At 38.9% G+C, this 25181-nt stretch overlaps 1 protein-coding gene across 1 annotated transcript in view; it reads left to right on the top strand.

Annotated features, from left to right (window-relative positions):
* LOC115226733 (CYFIP-related Rac1 interactor B) overlaps positions 1–9597 on the top strand; it is a 122389-nt gene extending 112792 nt beyond the window's left edge. Inside the window, exons 6-8 of the mRNA XM_029797753.2 lie at positions 1177–1313; positions 5366–5440; positions 9292–9597. Of these exons, the coding sequence (XP_029653613.2) occupies positions 1177–1313; positions 5366–5440; positions 9292–9573 (494 nt within the window). The 3' untranslated portion in view covers positions 9574–9597. The remainder of the gene's footprint in view (positions 1–1176; positions 1314–5365; positions 5441–9291) is intronic.
* Positions 9598–25181: the final 15584 nt, after the last annotated feature.

A 25181-nucleotide genomic window follows, 5' to 3' on the forward strand; every position in this document is an offset into this window, starting at 1 on the left:
AAGGGAAGACAGATGAAAAAAAATCGCTAACGGTACACATGAGGTCACATATATATATATATATACACAACTTTTAAAGGAGGGCAAAAGAAAATTATTTCTATGTCTATTCTATGCATAGAAATAATTTTTTTAGCCCTTATTTATAAGATGTTTATAATTTTAACCTTTAAAGGTATTTTAATATGCTGCCACATTTCTTGATGGAATTTTTTCTGTAGAGAAAAAAACTTCATTCTATATTAGTAGTATATATATATATATATATATATATATCTATATATATATATATATATATACATATATATACATATCTGGTCAGGCTTATTTTGTTTGAGGGAGCCTGCAGCATGCTATTCGTTTGTCAGATTCAGCAGCATTATGAGATTGACCCTTAATACGTCATCCCACATCTTCTTGGGTCTCCCTCTTCCACAACAACTTCCCTACACCCTAAGAAAACTTCCCTTCTTGGAGTCTTGCAAGTTGCATGGTGGACCTCCTCTCTCGTGCTTGTGTTACATAAAAAGCACCACTGTAAAGTGGTTGGCATTAAGGAAAGGATGCAGCTGGCTGCTGGTGACAGGAAGCATCTTCATCGTCGTTCTAATCTCCACTTTTCCAGGTTCAATTTTTGGTTTGATGTTCTTCCTGTTGCTAACCCTTGCCTATTTCCAAGCTAGGAATATTTCTCAGTGACTTGACTTGTTTTCACTGAAAATTGAAAGGATATATGTACGATGGGCTTCTTTCAGTTTCCATCTACAAATCCTGTGTAAGTGCTGGAGCTAGGAAAGCACGCTCGGTCATTTACTGGTCAGATTTCTTCGTCAAATCAGTCTTGTTTATTCACATTGTTTTTAATTAATCTTGTAGCTTCAATATTTTGATGATGTGATTGCATATTATTAGAATGACATTGCAGGGTAAGTGTGAGAGGTTGGATCAGGTCAGTTTTAGCATAAATACTAAAAGATTAGTCTTTTTATATATCTCTCTCTTTTTCACAGATGCACACTCATACAAACATACTTCTGCTTTCACACACTCTCTCTCTCTCTCTCTCTCTCTCTCTCTCTCTCTCTCTCTCTCTCTCTCTCTCTCTCCCTCCCTCCTATACTTGTACCACCACCACCCACTTCCACTTGTTACCGTTTTGTCGTTCCACTCTTTCAGAGAATGTCATACCAACCTTACTTCGAGAATTATGTTCTTCGAACATGACCTCACGACAACATTTAGAAACCCAACAGGCCCTCTTCAAACAGTTTGCAGAGATCCTGGATTTTGTGCTGAAGTTTGATGATTACAAGGTTGGTAACATAGCATTTTATTTAAAATTTCTATTTTGTTTCACTATATTTCTATTTCTTTACTGCCCACAAGGGGCTCAACACAGAGGGGACAGACAGGGACAGACAAACGGATGAAGTCAATTATATTGACCCCAGTGCGTAACTCGTACTTATTTAATCGACCCCCGAAAAGATGAAAGCCAAAGACGACCTGGGTGGAATTTGAACTCAGAACGTAGCGGCAGAGGAAATACCTATTTCTTTACTACCCACAAGGGGTTCAACACAGAGGGGACAAACAAGGACAGACAAACGGATTAAGTCAATTATATCGACCCCAGTGCGTAATTGGTACTTATTTAATCAACCCCGAAAGGATGAAAGGCTAAGTCGACCTGGGTGGAATTTGAACTCAGAACCTTATGGCAGATGAAATATGGCTACGCATTTCGCCCGGAATGCTAACATTTCTGCCAGCTCGCTGCCCATTTCACTATATTTCTAAAGTCTACCTGCCTCCCCATTAATCTGTCCACCTACCATCTATGTTTGTGTTTGTCCCCACTACTATCACTTGACAACCAGTGTTGGTGTGTTTATGTCCCCGTAACTTAGCAGTCGGGCAAAAGAGACCAATAGAATAAGTACCAGGCTTTAAAAAGCCCAGTCAACTAAACACATCTCAAGATGGTGCCTCAACATAGCTGCAGTCAAATGAGTGAAACAGGGGCAAGATAAGAAAGAAACATAAAGGATATTCCTCATTGTGGTTGTGGCCAGTGCTGGTGACACGTGAAAGGCACATGTGCCAGTGACACACGAGAGGCACCTGTGCCAGTGACACACGAGAGGCACCAGTGCCAGTGACACACGAGAGGCACCTGTGCCAGTGACACACGAGAGGCACCTGTGCCAGTAACATGTAAAAGGCATCCGTATCAGTAACTCTTGATATACACCCAGTTCACTTTGTAAAGTGGTTGGCATTAGGAAGGGCCACCAGCCATAGAAACCAAAGGAAAACAGACAGGTGGGGCCTGGTGCAGCTGAACTGGTTTACCTGCTCCCATCAAACCGTCCAACCCATTCCAGCAGGGAAAACAGATGTTAAATGATGATTCATCCATTATTATCATCAACATCATCATCATCATTTAACATCCGCTTTCCATGCTGGCATGGGTTGGACGGTTTGACTGACACTGGTAAACTGGAGAGCTGCACCAGGTTCCAATCTGATTTTGCCTTGGTTTCTACGGCTGGATGCCCTTCCTAATGCCAACCACTCTGAGACCGTAATGGTTGCTTCTTACATGCCACCAATATGGATGAGAGTAAGGTAGCGAGCTGGCAGAATTGTTAGCGCACTGGACAAAGTGCTTAGCGGTATTTTGCCCGTTGCTACGTTCTGGGTTCAAATTTCGCCGAGGTCAACTTTGCCTTTCATCCTTTTGGGGTCAATGTAATCGACTTAATACCTATGTCTGTCCTTGTTTGTCCCCTCTGTGTTTAGCCCCTTGTGGGTAATAAAGAAATAAGTATTTCACCCGTTGCTACGTTCTGAGTTCAAATTTCGCCGAGGTCAACTTTGCCTTTCATCCTTTCAGGGTCGATAAATTAAATACCAGTTACGCACTGGGGTCGATCCAAATTTCAGGCCTTGTGCCTATAGTAGAAAGGAATATGGATGTGTGTGTTATCTCAGTCCATATTCCTGGGTGGGGTAGAAACTTTCATGGGGTCCTAGCAGAAGCAGTCATCACTAGACTTTCTTGCTAGCTTCCCTAGCAGGACCATCTGTGACTGCTAGTCTTGTTCTCCTGCTTTTTGGCTTCTCTTGGAGGATCCATTTTGCAATTATGTCCCCACTATATTCTAATCACATGTCTGTAGTATTGAAGTTGTGACCTCTCGATGGGGTCAAGCAGCTCTTTCCTGTTCCCTGGCTGACCTCTATTTATACAGGGTTAGACACAGAGTGGAAGCAGTTTGTTGTGAAGACTTTGGAATGGTAATTGATAATTGCATAGGATGCAGCAATATTTAGAAATGTGTTCTTCAGGACCTGTACATTTGATAACATTAACAGTTTGGCAACATTGTCTGTCTGTGAGTCTATGTGTATATGTATTCATATGGATGAGGGTAACTGTATAAAGAAATGCTGCTCACTTAGGATGGCATTGAGTGAGGTGATGGAGGCTGATCTCCGGGTCTGGAACTCTATAGAGGTGATGACAAAGGATGGGGAGAACTGGCAATAGGAACTTGAAAAGACCTTCTGAAATTGGTAAAACTAAGTTCTAGACACTGTGTATGTATACACATACATGTATGGGCCTCCAAATTATCTCCTTCTCTACCACCATACGTCTCTCTCTCTCTCTCTCCCTCCCCATTCACTGAACCTTTCAGGTGAGGTGACAAAGGACCGAGGTATCTGGCGCAGAAGTGTTAAGGCCGTTCCCTGCTGATGAAAAGGGTTGGCCTGCAAGAGTCAGTGCCACGTAAAAGTGCTCGTGCCAGTGTCACATTAAAACCACTCAACAAACTCTGTAAAAAATGGTTGGCATTAGGAAGGACATCCAGCCATAGAAAGGGCCAAACCAGACTGGAACCTGGTGCAGCTCTTCTGCTTGCCAGCTCTGGTCAAACCGTCCAACCCATGCCAGCATGAAAAACAGATGTTAAAAGATGACGATGACAATACACACAGACACACACACACAACTGGTCCCTTTGCCCAATTTCCCTATTAAGACACCTCCACTAGATATCTTGATGCTTTGTCATCTCCTTTGAAAGGTTCAGTGAATGGAATGGTGGTAGGGGAGGAGAGATAATTTGGTGTATCGATGTATGAGTTCCCCCATCATCTTTGTACCTGCAGCTTCTCCTTCATCTGACTCGTTTTTCTCAACTGCCCACAACCATTCCACTTGATATCCACCATTAATCCTTTCGCTGTTCTCTCCATCCACATTTTACATTGATCATTCTTTCCCTCTGACCCACCAAATTATCTCCTTCTCTACCACTGTACGTTTCACTCTCCCCCGTCCCCACACTCTGGCTACCTATACAAACTACACATCATCTCTCTCTCTCTCTCCCTCATCCCTTATCCTTCTCTTTCACCACTGTATCTCTATACTAGTATTGCTTTGCCTTTCACTCACATATTTCATTGGTCTCTACCTCTTTATCCACCCCTTGGTACCTGTTCTCCACTCATTATAGTCACACCCCTCCCGCCAAACCCTCTTGCAACCTCTTTCCCCCCCCTACATTCTTTTATCTTCAGTTCCATCTCGTTTCGGCTCAGCCTCTACTTTGCCCCTCCAACCATGACATCTCATCACCACTCGGTTTCTCTCTTCCCAGCTCCAACCTGATGGGTCGTCTCCATCCTCTCTTTTAAGATTTGAGAAAGCATGTTGTTGTTCTTCTTCTACAGCAAGAAACATGATCTGCTCTGGCTCCTTCCCTTATGCTGTAACCCCTCATCATCATCATCATCATCATCATCTAGCCTCCGTTTTCCGTGCTTGCATGGGTTGGATGGCTTGACAGGAACTGGTAAGTCCAGGAGCTGCTCCAGGCTCCGATTGTCCGCTTTGGCTTGGTGTCTATGGATGGATGCTCTCCCTAACGCCAACCACCTTACAGAATGCACTGGGTGCTGAAGTGGAACCATCACCAGTGCTTTCCATGTGTCACTAGCACCCACACCATGCCTTTCATGTGGCACCTTGGTTTTAGGATCTCCATTCTGTTGTGGTGGGCAAGTATGGCAATGTGCCACATATCTTGGCCCTCCATCCTCTCCTTTGTCAGGTCCAGCGTTTTGTGATTGGCCTTCAGTACTTCATCCCATGTCTTCTTTGCTTTCCTTGATCATTAGATAGTTAATTAATGTATAATTAGTGCAAGATTCATTACTTTAAATAAACTACTTGATCCAGAACTAAAATCGAAATGTCAAATCAGTTGATGTCTGTGTGTCTGTGCATGGACACTTCAGCCATACAACGACTGATGCTTATAAATATATTTCTCTATATTTACAGATGACCACTCCAGCTATTCAGAATGACTTCAGCTATTACAGAAGAACAGTTAGTCGTCAGAGGATGACGAATGAGGTGAGATTTTTGCAGGGGTCGCAATTGCGGTTAGATATTGACTTAATGTCTGGTTCTTACGTATATGATGTGTGCTGTTAGATCTGCAAGTCTTTCACGACCTCTACATTAGATATTTGTAATTACAGAACATGGTCAGCTTCTGTTCGTTAGTTAGTTAGTAAATTTTTTGGCTCAAAAAGCAAAAAGCAAGGCCATGTAGGGAGACATGGCGTTATGTACAGGGTGGTGTTCATATAAAGAGTTCAGGCCACTTGCGGTCAAGGGAGACTTTGAACTGAGCGGTTGTTGGCATCTTCACCATCTCGTCCGGCAGCTTATTCCACGGATCCGCAACCCGGACGGAGAAAGCCCCTCTCCTTCGATTGAGATGAAATCGTCGCAAATAGAGCTTTTCGGAATGACCCCGCAGCCGACGCTCTGGAGCAGGAGTGAAGAACAGCTCTTTCGAGAGGTTACACTTTCCGCTTATGATGTTGTGAGCAAGAATGAGATGCTGTGGAGGTTGTCAATTAGCAGTCAGCTCAACCCACAAGTAGTGAGATCCCTAGCTGGCAACTGGAGGGCAAGGCTGTCCTTTCAACCCGCTGCTGCGGGTGCCACCATACAATGGACTCTGATGATGATATTATTCCATACTTTCCAATCCATGGCCCTGGTCTTTGCATTCTTCAGGTCAACGTGACTTTAGGACTTCCAAGCCTTCCTCGAATTGTTGACCATATTTCTTCTTCTTTGGTGCCCTGTGCTGGATTCTCCAGTTGTGTGGGTTGCTGCCACCACAAAGGTTGCTTCCAGTGCTCATCCTGCCAGTCTTGGTCTCCAATGGTTGTCCTTGGATGTTGTTGTTTGAGATTTGGTCATGTAGGGAGATACCAAGGATCTGAGGAAGACACTGCATTTGGAACAAGCTTGTTCAGGTTCTGTTTGAGGATGTTCCAGGTATCAGTACTGCAGGGAACGGGCAAAACCAGTCAGTGAGGGGGAAAAAAAAGATTTTGATCCTTAGGGAAACGTTGGGCTTCTTCCACACACTTCATTGATGTAGATGCATATTCTTTTACATGTTTCAGTCATTTGACTGTGGCCATGCTGGAGCCCTGCCTTTAAGGGTTTTTTTAGTTGAAGAAATTGACCCTAGAACTTATTTTTTGTAAGCCTATTCTGTAAGCCTATTTTGTAAGCTTATTCTGTCGTCCCTTTTGCTAAGTTACAGTGACAGAAACACACCAACATCAATTGTCAAGCAATGGTGGTGGTGGTGGTGGTGGAACAAAGAAAGACACACACACATATATATATGATGGGCTTCTTTCAGTTTCCATCTACCAAATCCACTCAGAAGGCTTTGGTCAGTCTGAGGCTATAGTAGAAGACACTTTCCCAGGGTGCCACGCAGCGGGACTGAACCCGGAACCATGTGATAGGGAAGCAAGTGTTTTACCATACAGCTACACCTGTATGTGTATGTATTTTATTGTGGCCTCGTTTCAACGGGAGGTGAGATTGTTATAAATGAGTGTCACCCTCCTACAAGCATTATCCTTCATTTCCATTCTTCCTTGGAAAATATATCTGGCTGTGGGCAAATATTACCTTACTCTGAAACTGGTGAGGAATGCTAAGACCACGAATACTCTCCAACCCATGCAAGCAAGGAAGAGTGAACTGTAAAATGATGCTGATGATGAAGATGTCTCTCTCTCTCTATAATTGTTAAAGAGGACAACAAACATTTAGGCAACACAAACATCTCAAGTTCTCCTTGCACCTAAGGACTCATGCTCTTCTTTCTCCTTGCACCTAAGGACTCATGCTCTTCTTTCTCTTTGCACCTAAGGACTCATGCTCTTCTAGGACAGCATTCTACACCATATGAGATGTCATCGGGTGTACCACAGGGATCTGTCCTTGGTCTCCTCTTGTTTGTGGCATACTCATGCTCTTCTTTCTCCTTGCACCTAAGGACTCATGCTCTTCTTTCTCCTTGCACCTAAGGACTCATACTCTTCTTTCTCCTTGCACCTAAGGACTCATGCTCTTCTTTCTCCTTGCACCTAAGGACTCATGCTCTTCTTTCTCCTTGCACCTAAGGACTCATGCTCTCTTTCTCCTTGCACCTAAGGACTCATGCTCTTCTTTCTCCTTGCACCTAAGGACTCACGCTCTTCTTTCTCTTTGCACTAAGGACTCATGCTCTTCTTCTCTTGCACCTAAGGACTCATGCTCTTCTTTTCCTTGCACCTAAGGACCATGCTCTTCTTTCTTTGCACCTAAGGACTCATGCTCTTCTTTCTCTTGCACCTAAGGACTCATGCTCTTCTTTCTCCTTGCACCTAAGGACTCATGCTCTTCTTTCTCTCCTTGCACCTAAGGACCCATGCTCTTCTTTCTCCTTGCACCTAAGGACTCATGCTCTTCTTCTCCTTGCACCTAAGGACTCATGCTCTTCTTTCTCCTTGCACCTAAGGACTCATGCTCTTTTTCTCCTTGCACCTAAGGACTCATGCTCTTCTTTCTCCTTGCACCTAAGGACTCATGCTCTTCTTTCTCCTTGCACCTAAGGACTCATGCTCTTCTTTCTCCTTGCACCTAAGGACTCATGCTCTTCTTTCTCCTTGCACCTAAGGACTCATGCTCTTCTTTCTCCTTGCACCTAAGGACTCATGCTCTTCTTTCTATGAACTTTTATGTTTCATTTTTCCTTTTTTTTCCTTCTTTTTTCCTTCATTTTCCTTCTTTGTTTTTCATTTTCCTTCTTTTTTTTCCTTCGTTTTTCCTTCATTTTTTCTTCATTTTTTTCCTTCATTTTTCCTTCATTTTTCCTTCCTTTCCATTTCCTTATTCTTTTACTCCCTTCCTCTTTGTTGTCATCTCATTAATATATACCATTCTAATTTTCCCTATCTCTCTCTGATGATAGAACATCCCATACTCGGGGATATCCCAGAAACAGCTTTGACCCTAGGACTTATTTTTTGTAATTTTTCCCAATAATAATAATATTTTATATGACTTGAGATGCTTGCCTTAATGTCTGTTGTCCTCTTTAACAATTTTATATCCACTGCATCATAAACCTGCAATGACTCCATAACTATCGTCTCAGCTATAACCTTGGAATAGTCCGTCACAGCACTTACCTAGCTTACCTAATCGTTTAGATCACCTGTAACCCAAACCCCCACACTTTGTATGTATGTATGTGTGTATATATATAGGTGCAGGCGTGCTGTGTGGTAAGAAGCTTGCTTCCCAACCTCATGGGTCTGGGTTCAATCCCACTGTATGGCATCTTGGGCAAGTGTCTTCTACTATAGTCTCGGGCCAAGCAAAGCTTTGTAAGTGAATTTGGTAGACAGAAAATGATAGAAGCCTGTTGTATACATGTTTGTCCTCCTCACCATTGCTTGACAACTGATGTTGGTGTGTTTACATACCTATAACTTAGCTGTTTGGCAAAAGAAATCAATAAATTAAGTACTCGGCTTACAAAGAATAAGTCTTGAGGTTGATTTGTTTGACAAAAAACCCTTAACCCTTTAGCATTCAGATTATTCTGTCAAATGTAAAGCTTATATATTCACACCATGTAAAATGAATCTTGCATCATTTCATGGCTTTGAGATTTCAATGATGTGATTGTTTCTTTTTAAAATGACACAATTAGGTGGCTATGAATGACCATATCTGACTGGTTTGAACATAAAAGAGGGAGCATATTTTGGCCGGATATGGCCAGTTTAAACACTAAGGGTTAAAGTGGTGCTCCAGCATGGCTGCAGTCAAATGACTGAAGCAAGTGAAAGAAAGGAGAAAAGAATAAAAGAAGATGTATTTCTACTTGGCAGGATGGTGAGGCTGGTGAAACTGAAGTGTCTAATGAAACGGCTAATCGGATGTCACTATTTTACGCCCACGCCACACCAATGTTAAAGATGTTAAGTGACACTACAACCAAGTTTGTGACGCAGGTAAGACACCCAACACACAGACATTCCTCCTACAGCAGCAGTTCTTTTGTTCCATTTTTAAGGATGGGTAACCATGGGGGGAGAGGCAATCTTCAACTGTTTTCACATTCTGTCTTTGAATTCTACTTCATTCTCTCTTTTTTGTATATAATTTATTAGTTGGGTGGTGGATATTTTGTGCCTATTTTCATTTTTTCAGTTTAAAATTTCACCTTGATTTCGTCCACACGCAAACACATATTCACAGACGCACACTTTGCAGCTTTACCCAATGCAGTGTTGAGCACTTGTTCTTATTGCTCGATATAAGCACGTGTATGTATGTATGTATGTATACACATACTCACACAAACACATGTTTATGAGTGTTAAACAAGAATATTATTGATAGTGACTTTGAAGTTTTGGCCAGTTAACCCTTTAGCATTCAGATTACTCAGTCAGATGTAATTCTCATTTAATCACATTGTTTTCAATTAATCATGCTTTATCTTGTAGCTTTGAGATTTTCATGATGTGATTCTTTATTTCCAAAATGACATTGTAGGGTAGGTGTGAGAGGTTGCTTCTGGCTGGTTTCAACATAAAACCTGTAGAATATTTTGATCAGATCTCTCTCTCTCTCTCTCTCTCTCTATATATATATATATATTATATATATATATATATATATATACAAGATAAGGGCAGAAGAAATTGGACCAATACGGTAATAACAAATTTTTTAGAGATTTCTATCGGTTTGTTTCGAGACGCATAAATTTAATGGTTATCGACAATTTTTTGTTTCGGCGTATCTGGCATTAGAATTTTTCTTCTGCCCTTATCTTGTAAATTATGTATAAATTTTACCTTTAAAGGCATTTTTTGATATGCTGGCCATTGATAAAATTTTTTTCCCGAAAAAAGTTTTATCCTATATCAATTATATATATCATCATCATCATCATCATCGTTTAACGTCCGCTTTCCATGCTAGCATGGGTTGGACGGTTCAACTGGGGTCTGGCAAGCCCGAAGGCTACACCAGGCCAGTCAGATCTGGCAGTGTTTCTACAGCTGGATGCCCTTCCTGTGTGTGTATATATATACACACACACACACACACATACACACACACATATATGTGGAATAAATGTATAATGCACAAAACTCAGAGTAGAGACTGAATGAATCACCAGATTTGCACAGATTTATAAACTTTACTTAATGTAGTGAGTATTATTTTTCATGGCTCGAAGAGTTAGGTACAATCCATGCATTCACCTCATGTAGGAACCTGGCAAGCAAAGTATTGCAATAACCAAACAAAGGTCAGTTATATTTAAGTTAAGGATAAAAAAGGAGCACTTGGCAAATCCAAAGAATGATCTAGCATATCAAGAAGGGTCACAGAGCGAATAATAATTAACTTGACTGAAGAAGTGAATGAACATTAACGCTGTCACCTATGTTGCATATATTGCATAATAAGCATGGTTTATTTATAGAAACGTTTGTAACATCAATTTGGCTCCTTTTTACCTCAAATTAATTAATGTATCTAGGTATATGAATATGAGAGAAGGTAAATGGAATACATGAGATTCTTTATTATTCAATGCACCAGAACTGTTTGCATAGCATCTCACCTGTGAGGCACCAGTGGAGGATGGGTCAAAGCAGTTGTAGTGAATAATAAAAATCTCATGAATTCTTTGTCATATTTTATAAATTCCACAGACACAAAGGAACTCCTGAAGTAAGTCCAGTGGCATATACCTCCATATTCTTGTTGACATCAGGTAGCCAAATACTGTGAATGGGCTTTAAACAGCATACTGCAGGGTGAATACCCAAACATAAAACCATTACCATGTATATATATATATATATAGGCGCAGGAGTGGCTGTGTGGTAAGTAGCTTGCTAACCAACCACATGGTTCCGGGTTCAGTCCCACTGCGTGGCATCTTGGGCAGGTGTCTTCTGCTATAGCCCCGGGCCGACCAATGCCTTGTGAGTGGATTTGGTAGACGGAAACTGAAAGAAGCCACGCCTATATATATATATGTGATAGTCTCTGCTCCCATCAATTTCGACATGAGTGTTTGAAGGAGAAGATTTAAAGAAAAAAGAAAAGAAAGAAGGAAAAAATCTGCAAGTAATTGGATGCCTGACTGTAATTTGAGTTGAGGAATGGATTTTACTATGAAACCACAATGGAGACACTGAAGAATTTGATTTTGCCTGGGATTGGGTTTTTCTGGTGATTGCAGGATAGAATTCTTTTATTGTTCTTTTTCCTCAACTCAAATTGTTTTGATGCATCGTGACACATTTTACACCATGCAAATTGGTCTGGGCAATAGAGTTTCCTAAGATGTCAAGTTGAGCTGTAGAAATTTTAGTAATTGCTTCAACTTATCCTTATACCTAAGGGCAAGTCTACCTTAACTGCAATATCCCTCCACTTGTTGACCATACAAAAGAAATTTTGGAATGCGGTCAATTTGCATTCAAACCACATATATATATATTTATAAGATCTCACATTTAAAATGTTGTACTTCAAAACCACAAAAGTACTCAGATACAATCGTGTTGGAAGTGTGTACTCTGATGTCTGTTTATAATATGTAACCTAAATTTATGTTATTCAGTTTACTTAACCATACTTAGTGTTAAACCCAAATTAATTACTAACGAAAATAATTGCGATGAAGAAATAAGTAATTAAGGAGAGTCAGTAAAATTATTAGTAATTAGCAGTATCGCCCGGCGTTGCTCGGGTTTGTAAGGGAAATAACTATATAAGCACAAAGGGGGGGGGGTGTTACTGTAGCTTTTTACGTTCTGAGATTTAATAATAATTTTCTAGAGAGCTACTTCCTTTATATATGCCAAAAATGCATTAAAAATGGGAAAGATTTATGGTAAATTTTTTTTTATATCGTAGCCTCATCGTAGACGTGCGCTAATACCCAGAAGGGCTCGATATGAATCACGACTATAAGATACCCGGTTTTGGTTAAACTGCACCGCAAAATGTGGGAGTAGTTAGGGATCTAAATCGTAGGAGACAGACAGACACACAACCTCTCTTTTATATATAAAGATAAGAGCAAGGGAGGGAACTCTTGAAATATCAATTTTCAAAAATTAAATGTTTGGCAGCTGGTTGAATGAAATATTGTGCCAAACAGATTTTGCAGTGGTGTGAGGAAAGTGAATCAAGAGAAGTGCATTTAGTCATCATTAACACAGTATTATATTAATAGATGTTTTACCATGCTTATGGCAAACCCTGGGACACATGCACTTGCCTGAGTGGCAGGGGAGTCATTAGCTTCTAATTTTATGTGTGTGTGTGTGTATACAGTTCTATATTTAAGAGATGAGGAATTGTGTACATTTTTGTGTGTGTATATATATATTGGTAAAAACGGTAAGACAACAAAAGAAAGAAAGAAAGAGACCTCAATATTATGTAAATAGAGGAATTTATCTGTAAAATAATATGAGACAATTACTCAATAGTCAAGATAAAACTCTGAGTTTCAGATGCCGAGGTGGAAATCCACAACACCATCTCTTCCGTTATCTGGCCACCTGAAAAAATGTTATGAAAAAATACCGTTATATAAAGGGAAATTACTGTATTATAATTCTGCTACTTATATAAATTAAGATTAAAAGTTAATAGTAAACATGTAAAATTTATATAACAGTATTTTTTCATAGCGTTTTTCAGATGACCAGATAACAGAAGAGATGGTGTTGTGGATTTCCACTTCGGCATCCGAAACTCAGAGTTTTATCTTGATTATTGAGTAATTGTCACATATTATTTTATTGATATATATATATATATATATTACGGAGATGTACTTGCATAGCAAGTGATTTGATCTGAAATCGTGTGCTGAAACAAAAACAATTGCAGCATGGAAGGTGTTTATAAGCCATTTAAGAAACACACAAAAGCCGTTCGATTCACTTTAACATTTAAGTGTAATTTGTCAAAATATTTTCAGCGCTTTAAGATTGCAACTGTTGACTGATAAAAATCTGTGCTGGTTAGATATATGTATATATATCTATATATATATATATATATCAAAATAGCTTGAGATACGTAAACAAAACCAAACACATATCCACAAAGATGTGTGTGTTGCAAGTGCATGGGTCAGCTGCAGTTTTTAGGCATAAGAAAATATATTCTCAGTGTGCCTGGTGTTAAAAACACCTGAAAGTAAGTCACATGGTCAAACGAGACAACTCGCCTCAGGTCTCTTCTCTGAGCAACAGACACATGTTTCGTCGTTGTTGTGACTTTTCAGTGTTGCAGACCAAACGAGGCCCACTGCAACCTATACATATGACTGGCCATGGCTCTATGCTAAATGCTTTATAAACCATCTGCTGGCAAGTCCCAACGTTTCATGCCATGCAAAAAATTCAAATAGGAAATTACAAGCAGCTTCAGGTGTATAAACAAAATCCACCCCTGAACTAACAACGTGCATACCCCTAGGTATGTGTGTTCAGTTTGGGTGGGTTTTTTTTTTTATATTGGAGGCTCGTGGCTTAGTGGTTAGTGTGTTGCACTCAGGATTGTAAGGTTGTGGTTTCTGTTCCGAGACTGAGTCATGTGTTGTATTCTTGAGCAAAACATTTCATTTTATGTTGCTCAGTCCACTCAGCTGGCAAAACTGAGTAATCCTGTGATAGACTGGCGTCCCATCCAAGTGGGGGAGTAAATATGCCACAAAATCTGGGAAACTGCCCTTATGAGTCTATGGCTCAGGAGGTCCCTTTCATCCTTTAGGATAGACATATTTATTCTGAAACGTTTTTTTTTTTTAAACACATAAAAGCAATGCACATTCACTAAATAGCGCACTCAATACCTGTGCAACATGTAACATTTGTTGTAATTTTATTGATTCTAATTTTGAAGATTTATTGGGTTTCCTTTGTTCAAAATCTCTTTGAAGCTACTCCCAACAAAACTCCAAAATCAGCTCCAATAAAATGACACACAGAGACTACATTAAATCATATTTGATGGCTTACAAGGTACACCAGCTTATAATGCACTCCTTAATTTTTGAAGGTCCTTTCTTAAGCCACTGCATTACAGATCCTAAGATGCAGGTTAAAGTTTCTAGAACATTTTTTGGCTTTTGTATAAAGTGTTCCTTATAAGCTATCAAATAATATCTTCTAAAAGATATTAAATTGAATAAATCAATGATGGAACTGATACTCAAATTTGGCAAAAGAAAAAAGAGAACAAATTTCAGATTGTGTTTGGATTTGAATACCAGTTTTAAAAAATCCATTTTGTTTTTATTGAATCTTTTATAAATTTGAAATTTTAAACTGAAAAAAAAAAAAAAATCCCCAATTATTTTAGCAATTTGAAATTGATCTAAAATTTTAAATTGGTAAAATAAAAATGAATTGTTTTTTTTTAATGAAATTTTATTCAAGTTTAGTTTATGGAAACTTGTTAATTTTATTTTAATGAATTTCTTTTCAGTTTGCTCTGACTTTATCTCTGTTTTTGTAAAATATATATGCATATGACATAATATGTGATATATATATATATATATATATATATATATATATGTATGTATATGTATTTGAAAAATATATTCTATAAAATGGAAGCTTGAATCTACTCCCCCTGGAGCCTCATAAGTTGCTTCGGGGTTGAACTATCCTTACTTTGAAAAAGTTGCAATTAAAATTCTTAAATGTTTATAAATTAAGAATATCTCATTCTCAAGAGACCTTAAGTCTGGTGACAGCAGACACCACAGAATTGTGGGGGGAAAAAAGTTTCAATTTCTTTATACTATACACATAATGTTTGACTACTGTATATTCTGTATTCAGTATCTCCTTAATTAAGGTAACACTAATAATGGCAAAGAGGAACTATTTCTTATATATTAATTTGTCGAGAATTTGGGGGTGCTAGGTTTAAAATCCCATTTTATAGAATACATTTTCTGAATATTTATTTTTATATCTTTTAAAATATATATGTTTGTAAAAATATTTTAATCAAACTGTGTTATTGAAATATCTTGTAATTTTATAAAAAGTCATCTTTGCCAATTATAAAATCCACTTTTTAATTATTAATGATCCTGTGTCATTCATCCGTCCAAGGTCCATCAAATCAAATATTGGTCAAGTTCTGGGATAGGTACTCAACTACACTTTCCCTTCAAAATTTCTTAATATAGGCCATGCGAGTGAATGAGATCCACTGACTCAAGGAAGCACTGCTTGTTCTTTTAGTGTAGCATAGGAAGTTCTCTGATGAACTCGGCACTTTAATTGTACTTTAATTGTACTTTAGGTTGACTCGTTAGTATTCAGGTTATTCTGTCTGATTTTATGCTTATTTATTTACCTTGATTTGAACTAATCATGCATTATTGCATAGCCTTGACTTTTTGATCGTATGACTGTTTAGCTATCAAATGACATTGTAGGGTAGGTGTGAGAAGCTAGATCTGGTCAGTTTGAATGTAAAACAGGAAGAGTTTTGGGGCCAGATAAAGCAGGCTTCACCATCATCCTCATCATCATTTAGCATCTGTTGTCCATAGCATTTAAACCAACCAGAACATGCTACCTGTTTTACGTTCAAACCTCCTAGATCTAGTTTCTCATACCTACCCTACCAGATCAGTCAAAATATATACAATCATACCTTCAAAATCCCAATGCTACCTGATACAGAACGGCTAATTCAAAGCAATGTGGTGGATAAATAAGCTTTACGCTTGACAGAATAATCGGAATGCTAAAGGGTTAACTCAACCTGTCTTGTGTCAGAGGAATGTGTTGCTGCTACAATGTTCGTTTTTGCAACCATGTAATAATCCGGAATAGCCATTCCACTACACTTTGGCATTTGTCTCTTGCTGTAGCTTTCAGATGACCCAATGCCAAGGAAAGGGAAATTTGGTTGATGGACACTGCACAAGTGTGTGTGTTTATGATGAAGGCTTCACACTGGCATGAGATGCAGTTAAGTGAAAAAGTACTGTTTTATTAATGTTTCGATTAAAGTGGAATAACCTTGTTTAGTCAAAGTAGGGATCCCTAATCAAAAGGTTATCCTTTTGGTTTCAGTTCTGAACTAAGAACAGGGAACACAATTCTCTGTTAATACAAAAACTCAGCTGATTTTCCTTCTATGATGTAAAAAAAAAAAAAAAAAAGTGTCCCTTGTAGTCAGTTGATAAATAGGGAAGGCTAAAATAAATCCCAGAATAAGGAGTGGACCTAAAATGATGGACTGGAAACCCTATTGGGTCCAGTGCTCCAGCTTCAACCAGTTAACCTTTCATTACTATATTTCTATTAAAATGCACTGCTTTTGTTTCAGTTAATTTTGAAAATAATCAAGAATTTATCAAAATATATTTTTTATTCAGCCTTTTTTTAAGCATAAATTAACATAAAATTTTGACAGAAGGTTTTGATATAGATCACTTTAGCACTAGAGTTTTGTATCAGAGATCTAGGGTTAGTCCTCAGGCAGGTTGGTATCAAAAGAGCTAATGTATATATACAAACATAATGTTTTAATTATTTTATTAATTATGGAGACAAAACAATGCAAGTTATAAAAAAAGAATACAGGTTGATGGTTCCTGCTTTTACCTGGTTTTGAAGAAGGGATCTGAATTCTGCAATATTGAAATGCAAGGTAAAGCTAGAAACCATCAACTTGTATTATTTTGACTTTATAACAAAAAGAAATAACTAAAAATGTTTATTTATATCAGACAATGTTTCGTGCAAGTAGCCCATATGCAGAGCAGTACTTAGTGTTGCCACTTCTCTAAGATAGGGATAATTCATTCTAGGCTAGCTGCAGAGTGAAAAATTAATGAGAATCAAAAGGTTTTATCCCTCACAGAAAGCATTACAAACAGGATTGCATTTTGCACCAAAAAGCCAATATGGGGGTTTCTCTCGTGGTGTCTACCACAGTATCGTTTGTCCAAACAGAATACCCATGTTTAAGCGGGGATAAATATTGCCGTTCAATATCAATACTGCCTCTGTCCCTAATTATTTTTGTACTTTTTAACAAGCTCACTGACAAATCACAACACTGGCACCTGTTTCAGCACTATTTATTCTATACATTGCTGGCACTAAGATGATTCGCTGCTATCTCTAGCTGTCAAGGGTCCATCACTGATGAGACCAAGGAAGGTTGAAATCACATGATCTGGTGACCTCAGTGTTGGAGGTGGCAGGGATTTATTCCCTACTAGCGATATAAACAAGAGTGTACTTTGTACCAAAAGCCAATATGGGGGTTTCTCTCGTGGTGTCTACCACAGTATCGTTTGTCCAAACAGAATACCCATGTTTAAGCGGGGATAAATATTGCCGTTCAATATCAATACTGCCTCTGTCCCTAATTATTTTTGTACTTTTTAACAAGCTCACTGACAAATCACAACACTGGCACCTGTTTCAGCACTATTTATTCTATACATTGCTGGCACTAAGATGATTCGCTGCTATCTCTAGCTGTCAAGGGTCCATCACTGATGAGACCAAGGAAGGTTGAAATCACATGATCTGGTGACCTCAGTGTTGGAGGTGGCAGGGATTTATCTCCCTACTAGCGATATAAACAAGTGTGTACTTTGTACCAAAAGCCAATATGGGAGAGGTTCTCTCATGGCATCTACCACAGTATAGTTTGTTCTAACAGAACATCCCATGTTTAAATGGGAATAAATATTACCTCTCTGTCACTAATACCGGCCTCTGTCACTAATATATATATATATATTCACAAATTCCACTCTCGGTAATCTGGGAATATTCAGACTGGCATAACATTAAGATAAGGGAATGGTAGTTGTAATATAGAGTGAAAGTATTATGTGTTATTTCCGTTTCTTTGTTACGTCTGCTTCAAGATTCCTGAGTGTTTCAGAGGAAACTTGTCTTTCAGTCGGAGCTTTCCACTTAACACTACAGATCTCTCTCTCTAATATATATATATGTATGTATGTATATACAATCAAAAACCAAAACATTCAATAGTCACTAATTGTGACTGAGGGTGCAGGGTAGACGAGAGGCAAAGATTCTTACAGCCATAAAAAGCTCATTGGCTTATGTACTGACAGGGGAGACAACTGCCCCACAGCGAGGGAGCTCCACTATCCTAGCATGCTAGTTTCACTTTCAACAGATCACCACTAGTGATCACTCCATCGCTGATAGTTGAGCTAAATCCTACTTATCGGTATATAATAATATTTACCATATGAATAAATGGATGATTCAGCAAAAAGGTTAAAGTGAAAATTCAGAAATAACAAAGGTGGCTAGACACAATACACCCTCACACTCACACATGACCATGTTGAAATTTTACCATTTTTTAGAATTTTCATATTTTCCTCTGAGCTTTTTACGGTTGGTTTGGAACAATAAAGTTCCTAAGTCCATATCCAGTGTTTCTAGAATTTCATGGTCTCATTTTCAAGAATTGAGAAATGTGAAGATATGCAAATGCTGGAATAGGGATTTAGGGGCCTAATGGTGCCGAACCAACTGTAAAAAGCTCATAAAAAAATATGAAAAGTCTGGAATAAAAAGAAAGATAAAACTTGAAAATAGTCGTGTTTGTGTGTGTATATATATATATATATTTATATATTATATATATATATGTATATATATTATGTATATATATATATATATATATATATATATGGCGCAGAAGTGGCTGTGTGGTAAGTAGCTTGCTTACCAACTACATGGTTCCAGAGTCAGGCCAACCAAAGCCTTGTGAGTGGATTTGGTAGACAGAAATTGAAAGATGCCCATTGTATGTATGTATATATGTATAATATATATATATATATATATATATATGTATGTATGTATATATATATGTATATATGTATTATATATATATGTATGTATATATGTATGTATATATATATGTATGTATATATGTATGTATATATATATGTATGTATATATGTATGTATATATGTATGTATGTATATATGTATGTATATTTATATGTATGTATGTATATATGTATGTATATATATGTATGTATATATATAGTATATATATATATATATGTATGTTATATGTATGTATATATGTATGTATATATGTATGTATGTATATATATATGTATGTATATATATGTATATATATATATTATATATATATATATATATATATATGTATATATATATGTATATATATGTATGTATATATGTATTATATATATGTATATATGTATGTATATATGTATATATATATGTATGTATATATGTATATATATATGTATGTATATATGTATGTATATATGTATATATATATGTATATATATATGTATATGTATATATGTATATAATCTATACGTCTGTGTTTGTCCCCTACCATCGCTTGACAATGTATGTTGGTTTGTTTACATCCCAGTAACTTAGTGGTTTGGCAACAGAGAACGATAGAATAAGTACTAGGCTTACAAAGAAAAAGTCCTGGGGTCGATTTTTATTACTAAAGGCAGCGCTCCAGCATGGCCACAACCAAATGGCTGAAACAAATGAAAGAATATATATATATATTTGTATATATAAAATAACCGTAGACACATATTTGCTTTCCTCCTTGTCTCAGCATATGATCAAGGATGTGGCAACTGAAGTGGGAGAGGCCCCTGTTCAGTTTCAGCCAAGTAGAATGGAGCTCCACCGGATAAACCCCATTTCACCCTGGTCCAACCAAACCCACAATTTTAGGACCATGAGCTTGCCACTAGGCCCATGCGCCTATAATATATATCTGGCACTCCGTCGCTTATCACGATGAAGGTTCCGTTTGATCCAATTGTAGGAACAGCTTGCTCGTGAAATTAACACACATGTGGCTGAGTACTCCACAGACACGGGTACCTTCAACGTAGTTCTCAGGAAGATTCAGCGCAATACAGAACGTGACAAGGTTGGCCTCTGAAATACAGGTACGTCTCATTTTTGCCACCTGAATAGACTGGAGCAATGTAAAATGAAGTGTCTTGTTCAAGGACACAGCATGCCGTTGGGAATCGAACTCATGTCCTTAGAGTTGTGATCTGTATACCATAACCACCAGCCACATGCCTTTACTTCTATATATAAACATTTTTCTTAATTTGATGATCAGATGTTAGACTATCCCAATACGTTTTTACTCTTTTACTTGTTTCAGTCATTTGACTGCGGCCATGCTGGAGCACCGCGTTTAGTCGAGCAAATCGACCCCGGGACTTATTCTTTGTAAGCCCAGTACTTATTCTATCGGTCACTTTTGCCGAACCGCTAAGTGACAGGGACGTAAACACACCAGCATCGGTTGTCAAGTGATGTTGGGGGGACAGACACAAACATACACGCACACACATATATATATACATATATATGACGGGCTTCTTTCAGTTTCCGTCTACCAAATCCATTCACAAGGCTTTGGTCGGCCCGGGGCTATAGTAGAAGACACTTGCCCAAGGTACCACGCAGTGGGACTGAAGCCGGAACCATGTGGTTGGTAAGCAAGCTACTTACCACACAGCCACTCCTGCGCCTATGTTTCTGTTTTTTAAACCTGTAATATCTTTGTATCCATCTGATTCCCTGTATCTGGTGGTTATACGATATGCTCAGAGAGAAGATAAAGGCAAGAAAACTGAGCTTATATAAGAATGCAGGGGACTGACTATCATTTAACTTGCTGCACTATTCGTCCCCCGTTAAGCTGCTGCTATCAACTTCACAGCAATGGAGAGGAGTGTTACTGGTTTCTTTTGTGTCTCATTGAAATGAAATGGAGTGGCTGTGTGGTAAGTAGCTTGCTAACCAACCACATGGTTCCGGGTTCAGTCCCACAGCGTGGCATCTTGGGCAAGTGTCTTCTGCTATAGCCCTGGGCCGACCAATGCCTTGTGAGTGGATTTGGTAGACGGAAACTGAAAGAAGCCTGTCGTATATATGTATATATATATATATGTGTCTGTGTTTGTCCCCCTAGCATTGCTTGACAACCGATGCTGGTGTGTTTACGTCCCCGTCACTTAGCGGTTCGGCAAAAGAGACCGATAGAATAAGCACTGGGCTTACAAAGAATAAGTCCCGGGGTCGATTTGCTCGACCAAAGGCGGTGCTCCAGCATGGCCGCAGTCAAATGACTGAAACAAGTAAAAGTAAAAGAGAGCATACCACAGTCCATGCGTCCACAGGCCCTTTGACAGGTGCCATTATTTCATCCTGTCAGGGGTCCAAAGTCATCTTCATCATCGTCGTTTAACGTCCGTTTTCTGCGCTAGCACGGGTTGGATGGTTCGACCGGGGTCTGGGAAGCCAGGGGCTGCACCAGGCTCCTGTCTGATCTGGCAGTGTTTCTACGGCTGGATGCCCATCCTAATGCCAACCACTCCGCGAGTGTAGTGGGCGCTTTTTATGTGCCAGGGGAGGCTGGCATCGGCCACGATCGGTTGGTGCTTTTAACGTGCCACCGGCACAGAAGCCAGTCGAGGCGGCGCTGGCATCGGCCACGTTCGTGTCAGGGGTCCAAAATCATCGACACCAAACAAACTCGTTGGGGTTGTCGGGTTAGTTGTTAATGACACTGCATGCAACAGTTTGTACTGGATTATGCATTAGTGTATACACCTGCTTGTTGTTCCCTCACCTGTTTTTGTCTTCAGTTGGCCATTCCTGGGAATCCAGCAGGAAAGTGTGATGATAGTTGCTTCTGATAGAACCCTTCTGAGCAGATGCTCCAATGACCCTCCCAGGCAGATAAGATGGTTGGATGAACCATTATGCCACTCTCCTCACTTTAGTGAAATGTGTGAGCCAAGCTCATTATTAAATTACAATTTAATTGGGATTCAATTTAAACTTAAGGCTTGGAACCTCATTTTTATTCTGCAGCCAGCAGCACTAAATAGCTCAATGCAACCCCTAAAGCTGAAGTAAATAACTTCAACATTATTCTACATTATGACTAAATAACCCAGATTAATCTGTTCGAACAACGAAGAACCTTTAGTAATCCTTAAGAATAACCAATGACTTTGCAGCCCCTTAGTTTTGATGCAAAGAGGAGCTGCACACTGCCCCCCCCCTCACTCTCCTCTCATCTATGACAATCCTCAGTCCAGTGGCAAAAGCAGGTCAAGAAAAGGGGATAAAATAACCTCAGTATTCTATAACTGATCAAAAAATAAAACTTATGTTTTACGCCTGGACCAACCACCAGAATATCGTACATAATATACAAAGTTTAATAATAGCTGAGCAAAATAACCAAAGAAGCCCAACTGTGATTCTAACACCAGAACTAAAACATGCTTTAAGCTTATAATTCTGCTTCATACACTAAACTATTTGCTTACATGGTTTGTGACTTTCAATTTAATTTACTTGTATATTTGAAATAGTCATAGAACAGAGTTTGGGAGGTTTGCAGGCCACACCACTAGGATGTGTAACTGGAAAGGCCTTTGTGGAGTTCAAAGGGAAGCCTGAATACTTGCAACAGAGTAAACTCTGTTTAGTGCCCTGAAGGAGAAGAAGCCAGTGAGTTAGGTCTACTGCTTTACATGTGTCACGGACATCTTCTGTTTCTGAATTAGTCAGGGCAATAGGGGTAGAGCCCTTGAGTTTTTGTGGTTGTTCCTATCTCATAAGATTGATGCTGAAACTTCAACAACAGCAAGTCCTCCACGAAGGGAATCTGGTTCAGGTGCCTGTTTCATTGAATGTGACTCAAGTAGCAAGAAACCTGATGATAGTGGCTGAGAGGGTGTGTGTGTGTATGCAGAGATGGTTGGGTGGCTTAGTTAACTTTGTAGCAAAGTGGTTCAAGGTTCAGTCCCACTGTACACCATCTCAGGCAAGTGTTTTGCAGTCTGGCCTCAAGTTCAAAAGCTTTTTGAGTTGAATTTGGTCGATGGAAACAGTATAATGGTAACTTATGTTCACAAGGAACAGGTTGACAGTAACTTTGACATTTCATCAGTGATAGGCTTTCTGAGTGAGTCTGATATATTTTATTAATCGATAACCATTCATAAATTCAACAATTAAAAACACACACACACACACACACATTATAACTGGTCCACTACTGAAGACGATGCTAGCAGAATGTTGTTGCCGCATATCATCTTTAGTTGGCAAGAGAGAATTGTGGGGGCTGATGTAATTCAGACAATCATCGTTATCGGATTTAAAATTATTCAACAGTTGATACTTTCACATTCAAAAAGGTCTGCAAATACAGAGGCATCATTTGGATGATTGCTTCAGACCCACATGGTTTACAAGTTCCAGCCCCAAATTCATAAATCTATGTATATATATATGTACGTTTTAAGCAATTGAGATTCAAGTGAGTTCTAATGAATTCACATGAATATGGTCCTTAACTTGGATGCACCGGAAATCTATATGGTGTTAACCATACGACAAAGTGGGGTGATTACAAATAGGAAAGAAGCAACAAGAATGGATCAATATATCGGTACAATTGTTTCGTACGAGGACATCTTTAATAAAGCTACAAAAATTGCAGTAAATATAGGTGGCTCGTACTCATCAGCTGAAAATACATATATATATATATATATATATACATATATATACATATGTGTGTGTGTTCTTCTATTTGTTTCAGTCATTTGACTGTGGCCATGTTGGAGCACCGCCTTAGAGTGTTTTTGTCAAGCAATTCAACTCCAGGACTTTTTTTTATAGCCCAGTACTTATTCTATTGGTGTCTTTTGCCAAACTGCTAAGTTACAAGGATGTAAACACACTCACATCGGTTGTAAAGTGATGGAGAGAAACACAGATACTAATACAATGGGCTTCTTTCAGTTTCCATCTACCAAATCTACTCACAAGGCTTTGGTTGACCCGTGGCTATAGTAGAAGACACTTGCCGAAGGTTCCATGCATTCGGACTGAACCCAGAGTCATGTGCTTAGGAAGCAAGCATTTTATCACCCAGCCATGCCTACGCCTTTATATATATATATATTATATATATATATATATATATATATTTAATTGTCACTAATTGTGGCTGAGGGTGCCAAAGCACATATATTGCAAGAAATAATAGTTAAAATCCTTAATGTACGAAATGCACAATATATATGTATATTTATATATATATATATGTATATATATATATATATATACTGACATAGGGTATTTACTGTGCCATGATTGACTCTGCGATCACCGGATTAGACTAGTTTCAGCTACCAGTCATATACATCTGTGATATACATCTGGAAAATCCTGGAGAGTCTTGTCCCAAACTTTGGCATTCAAAGTTACCCCAACCGCAGAACGGGGCGCCACTGCATGGTACCAAAGATTCCAACATCACCATCAAAATACAGGACCAGATACTGCAACAGCTTGGGTTTCAGAGGACCACAGCCCTTTAACATCCTCCCTAAATGCCTGAGAGACTTGCATGGTGTGGATGTGGATTTCTTTAAAATGAAACTGGATCTCTTCTTGTCGGGGGTCCCAGATGAACCTACCTCACGACAGGAGGCACAGAGGCGGGCAGCGGCATCGAACTCCCTTGTTGACCAAGTGCCACGTATCAGAGGTGGATTCACATATTAGTGTAGCTCATTCAGCGGTGCTACCCCAGCATGGCCACAGCCTTCAGGCTGAAACATTTTTAAG

Source organism: Octopus sinensis, linkage group LG30 (genome assembly GCF_006345805.1).
Source record: "Octopus sinensis linkage group LG30, ASM634580v1, whole genome shotgun sequence".
NCBI classification, from domain to species: Eukaryota; Metazoa; Mollusca; class Cephalopoda; order Octopoda; family Octopodidae; genus Octopus; species Octopus sinensis.